This window comes from Enoplosus armatus, chromosome 3, assembly GCF_043641665.1.
Source record: "Enoplosus armatus isolate fEnoArm2 chromosome 3, fEnoArm2.hap1, whole genome shotgun sequence".
NCBI classification, from domain to species: Eukaryota; Metazoa; Chordata; class Actinopteri; order Centrarchiformes; family Enoplosidae; genus Enoplosus; species Enoplosus armatus.
The window spans coordinates 10,361,090-10,367,089 of record NC_092182.1 but is presented as its reverse complement, the minus strand read 5'-3'; the positions used below and the strand labels follow the sequence as shown (position 1 = coordinate 10,367,089).

Below are 6,000 nucleotides of genomic sequence, written 5' to 3'. Positions count from 1 at the left end.
GTGTGTTTAGGATACTATCAGGGCCAGATTAACCTGCTATTGGGCCCTGGGGCAAAAGTTAGATATGGGCCCCAATTAATCACCACGCCCCTCTGGTTCCCCCCAAATCAGTTTGCAACATAAACCAACCAGTGTTCCTGCACTGGAGTGCTACCTTTCCCCTCTATCTGCTGTGTGTCAGTTAGTGATCATAAAATACACATTTATTGTAATAACATGCATACATGTAAAAGAAATTAAATAAATGTATCAACTGAAATAAGAAAAGGTATGAAAACTAGGTTTTGACTGAATGCCTCGCTACAAGACAAGTCGTCAAGATTAGATAATAACCATTAAGACCCTTACTCTCCGTGTATATTGTGCTTTAGTGGTGTATATCACCAAAATGTGGCAATAATCAAATTATTAATGTAAAGCAGTTGTCTGCGTTGCCAGGTTGATACTGCAGCTATGAATAGTATTTATTACGTGTTTCGTTATATTTTGTGTCCTTTATTTCTTTTGCCTCTTTCATGGTCTGTCTTTTGCTTATGTGGTGATGTATTTTGTATTTACTGTAAATTACAAACAAATACCCTTTTTTATGGATTATAAAAACAAAAAGAAACAGATGTTTGATGATTAATCGTCCTTTGTGATGGGAATTAATCCTTACTGAATGAGAACCTTGAACAAGCCTGGGTCATACTTTAAATATTTGATGTTGAACTGCAGCTACAGAGATATTTGAATGAATGAATTGGGTACTTTTCTCCAGAAACAGTGAATAGTAGCACTCAAAATGATTAAATATGATTAACCTGGTAGCATCATAATTTTGTCCTTGGTATAGAGACAAGTTGTCTTATGATTTTTATATGCAATCACTTCAACATAATCGGTGACTACCTCAACATGGATAAAGTTTACGTTATTGAAAACAGATCTATCAAATGTCCATGCCACTCTGAATAACATTCGAGAATAAATATACTGGGATATGGGGGATTCATTTCTCATACAACATGCTCTTATAAACATTTACCTAATAAAGAAGAGAAGATGTGACACCTCATGGTATGAAAAGCCTGATTAATGTCCAACGTAATAAACTGTAAACTACGCACCTGCAGTTTTTCCTCCATCATAACTGATGCATTAGCAGATATGGAGATAATCCCCAAATATAAAAACTAATTCCAGAAGGGAAAAGGTGCCTAAAAAATATCACTGCATTAGGCCACACCAATGACTGACGAGCAAGGCGTAGGTCAAAGTTCACATGTCCTGATACACTTAAGAGAAACAACCACAGACAGGCACAAGTTTTAACCACAACATGACCTTTTTAAACCAACCTGCTGTCAAATCAGACGAGAAACAGTCACCGCCTCAGAGTCGATTAAAAGGCTTTCGCCAACGAGTCCCGAAGAGTTTGCAGCCTCTCTTTAAGAGAAATTAGCCAATTGAATATATCACAGAAAACTAAACCAAAGCAAAATGCTGCTCCTATAGTCACTGGGAGGATACGGCACAAAATTCAACACCCATTTCCTGGTGCGTCAGCTCCTGTTTGGACCAAAACACAGGAGGTAGAGAGTTCCCACTGGACTCTGAGTGGCTGCTGCATGCTGTCAGTCCTCAGTGAAAAGCCAACAGAGGAGGGCTTCAGATCTGTGTGTGGTGGTGTGTGTGTCCGGGCGGTGTGTAGGGAGGCGGTGCTGGGTTGGGTTTGATCCCCCGGCTCTTCATGTAAGAGATGAACTGGTCGGGGATCTCTGCGAGCACGTCTTTGGCGAGCCGAGCCATGCTCAACACATGGTTGCCTGTTCGGTCCATATAATCTCTGAAGGGAACAAACTGAGGAAGAGGAGCAGAAAGTGTAATATCAGTGTGCGTATATACAACAGTAAGTCACTGCTCATGAGGATAAAGAATATTGTGGTTTGACAAATAATCAGAAATGTTCATTTTAATATGACGTTGCACAGGACTTGACAACATATGGTTTCCTCTGTCTAGCATAACACCATCTGTTGTTGTAGTGATTTCATGAAAAGCTCTAAATACTTTTTGACAATGTACACAAGTAGGTTTTGGGGGCAGGGTGGTATCCTGAATGGAGAAATCCAGAGGACTCAATTTAAGCCCCCATGTTAGTCAACATTTGCCAGATCCGGCAAGCTTTAGGATGCTGATCTGTCGGTAATCCTGTGCTCCCTCAGGAGGGAGAGGAAACACGTGAGCCGAAGTGAAAAGATACGTTTTTCTACTAGGGTTTGATAAAAGTGCTCTAGATTTTTTGTTTGTAATCGCACATTGTTAAATACCGTAAATAGCATTTAGCATTGTAAATAGCATACCGTAAATAGCATTTAGCATTGGCCCACCTCCGCTATAAAACCCTGCACATCGTCGTTTCACAATTCAGTCCCTTAACTCTTGAGTTTTGACACTACAGACACAGAACGATGGTGAAACACCTTGATATTTCTATGAATAATACACACACGTTTTCCTATAATACCAGATTTTTTAGTGTGCTTGTCTTGACAGGAACAACACAGGTGTCTGAATCTGTTAGAGCGGCCCGTGCCAACAGACGGTGTTTTGTCAGAAACAGACGTTTTTATGTCCCAGCACAACTGAGGTAACAATGTGAATGTACAACACAAATGTAGAAATATGACACAGTGCATTCTGTAAAACACTGGAAACACTGTTGTCTATAAATACTGATCTGTAACTCATGGCCAAAGACTGCATAAGCCTCAGCTTGATAAATGTTTATTGACAGTATTATCTGTTATCTGGACTCGGTCGACATTTCTGAGCTATTCCTAAAATTCTGTGAACTTTGACCCCACGCTTGTTTTCCAGTTGCTACAGTCAAAGATGCTTTCTTGCTGTAAAGGGCAGTCACCTGAACAATGTCTCTCTCTGCCAGTTTCCCCCGGGACGAGATCCTGATGTCATCACCATCCAGCTCCACCATAGCTGGAGGACACAAGTTCACACACACACACACACACACACACACACACACACACACACACACACACACACACACACACACACACATTCACACACATACCCACACACATGCAGCGTGAGAACTCAGCTGCCTTCAGGACAGACATCAGGTTGACACACTACTGGTGTAAAGGTTTCGTTATCACACATCATATTAATACCACATCTTCTTGCTTCAGCATCAGTAAAGCAGAGAGAATGCAGAGTTGTATGGCTGTAATCTTTCTTTATTGCATGTCTAAGCAACTAATAAGTCCTTTATTATAGCCTCTGTGCAATTTAGAATCATCTGTGCTAAACACTGCAAACCCAGCAATTAACCTCAACCATTTCTTCTACAATTATGCCTGCATCCACCTACACGTTTCTCTTCTCTGCTGACTCAGATGAGTTTGTAAAGTAATTTTCTCTCAGGTATTTCTCTGAATTGGTGCCAGAGAGGTTAGCGTTGGCTGTAACAGTAATAGATTGGCACGTGTTTTAATCTGTTTAACCGACTTGATTAATGTAGATGATAGACATTAGCATATAACACTTGTAGGTAACTTTTACTTTAGAAGATGTTTTCTTTAGTGTCACACCTTGTATGTTCCTGGCATATACAACTACCAGATTATTTAATAATTACATTCATGCAGCAGTTAAAAAAAGAAAGTCATTGTACCGTCAAACTCAGCCTGACCCACTCCCACTATGATGATGGACATGGGGAGCTTGGCACCCTGCAGAGAAATACAAAAAGTGTTGTTGCATGTCGTTTCTTCTTAACAAACAAACGTGCATATTTCTTTTATTCAAAGAGAGGAGAGCAGCTTGTCCACATCACCACTGACCTGTGTCGTTCATTACTGTATGTCAGACATTATGGCAGTTACATGCTCACCCACGTAGGTTACAACCACACTAATGTTCTGTGTCATTCTTTAACTAGCTGAATGACCTTTTACGAAAGAAGACAAGGCCTCCAGAGAGAGAGAGAGAGAGAGAGATTGAGAGAGAGAGAGAGAGATGGGTGAAACGGGGAGATGTTTCAACAGAAACTTGTTTTTGTCTCTGCTTTCCTTATTTCAGATATTTTATGTCCCTGAATCCAATTTTCTGTCGGATGAACGCTCCCCTGTTCTTATTTTGGGATGACACTTTGTGTTTGCCCACTGAATGCTGGTTATCAGGCTGGAGAGTGGAGATTAAACACACTGATGACACATACGGCGCCCCCCGAGATACTGGGCCGACAGGTCAGTAGTATCTGTACTGAAGCTGTTTTGACAGCTAAAAAACTAAAATCAGATTTATCCCCAGAATTCCCAGCCTGGCTTGACAAGCTGCTGACCTGCAATTTGATATTATACAGGTAAACTCTAAGAAACTGGTTAAGGCCAAATTTGTACACAAGGAGGAAAAGTGATGAATGATGATAAGGTCGTACATGGCAGGTGTGACATGGCAGCATTTGTGAGCTGGGAGAGGAGGGAGAGGGAGGAGGCGCCAACTAGTCGGTACAGCAACCAACCTCAGTCACCCGCCCAGCCACTCCCAAGCCACGCCTCAAGCCACGCCTCAAGTCAAATAACGCTGCTGTTAGTCTCTCTGCTGTGGAGCTCAACCGTCTCTAAACAAAGGCAACATCTAGATTGAAAATCAATCAAACAGAAAAAGATACCAACATTTATGAAACATGTAGGGCTGGGAAATATCTTGATATTATGGTATATTGACTTTCAATGGAATTGGATTGGGATGATATGGAACTAACTTTTGATCGTTCACAAAAATGCTGTGTTCAAATGAATGATTTCAAGAAAATGTAACTTAGACTTTTACACTTAGAAGTTCACAGCCATGTCACAGCGGTCCTTTGAGCTAAATCTTAATGTCAGCATGCTAACATGCTCACACTGACAATGTCAACATGCTGAAGTTTAGCAAGTATAATGTTTACCATGTTCATCAACTTAGTTTAGCATGTTAGCATGCTGACATTTGCTAATTGGTACTGAATATATAGTCGAGGCCAAGGCCGATGGGAATGTCATTATTTTTGCAGGTATTTCGTCATAAACCAAATCATCTGACCTGATGATGGGAGTAGATGAAAAGCTATGGGGTCACCAAAGTTATTACTCTTCCCCCCAAGGGGCACATAAATATCTGTACCACATTTCATGGAAATCCATCCAATATTTGTCGTGACATTTCACACAAAAATGGTGCTAGAGGAAAAGGCAGGAGGTCGCTCAAGTCTTCAGGATACATCATCTTGAACCATGAGTGTTTGTACAAAAGTTGGCTCTAAACCAACAAAGTCCCTTAACACTTAACACATGATGTATGTGCAGCGTTTGACACTTAGAGGGCTGTTTTCACATTCATCTGCTGAAGGGGGAAAGTTTCTCTTTGTGCTCACCTTAAATCTCAGTTTAAGACGCGTACATACGGACGGTTTTTGTGACATCACAACTAGTTTGGAAGCCAACTGTGGTTTAATATGCAGCTTACACAACTGTGATGTTGGTGATGGTAATTTAATCTTTTTCTGAGGAAAAAAACATATCAGACATAAATTAATATTCCACGCAGAGAATTTTTAGATTTCTTAAAACATGTCGAGAGGGGATCTTTAAAGTCTTTGCTTTACATACATGAATACCTTATCTGACATAATGCATAACAGTTGAACATCAATTAAATTAATTTTACATGTACAGTAATCAATATCCTTATATTGATTTCAGCCAAACCAGCTGTAGTAACCCATCTGCTTACATGCTGTATATGCGGTGTATCTTTCCCTTTAAGCTGTTTATAAACAAACAATCCAACCAAAACAGCTTCTTTCATTCTCTTGCGAATATGAATATATATGAATAAAATCAAAAAGGATTTGATAGTCTGACTTGTACTATGTGCATCTAAAGTGATTTTATTTACATGCTGACTGCATTGCACTCTGACAGGCCGTGTTACAGTCGCTGTAATTCCCAG

The 6,000-nt window shown here is 40.2% G+C and overlaps 1 protein-coding gene across 3 annotated transcripts in view; it reads right to left on the bottom strand.

The window, feature by feature from the left end:
• Positions 1 to 1,650: 1,650 nt before the first annotated feature.
• Positions 1,651 to 6,000, bottom strand: part of cpne5b (copine Vb) — a 109,033-nt gene continuing 104,683 nt past the window's right edge. For all 3 annotated transcript variants that reach the window (XM_070901997.1, XM_070901995.1, XM_070901996.1), the window contains 3 exons: positions 3,680 to 3,737; positions 2,906 to 2,979; positions 1,651 to 1,842 (listed from right to left, as the gene is read on the bottom strand). In XM_070901997.1, coding sequence (XP_070758098.1) covers positions 1,651 to 1,842; positions 2,906 to 2,979; positions 3,680 to 3,737 — 324 coding nt within the window. The remainder of the gene's footprint in view (positions 1,843 to 2,905; positions 2,980 to 3,679; positions 3,738 to 6,000) is intronic.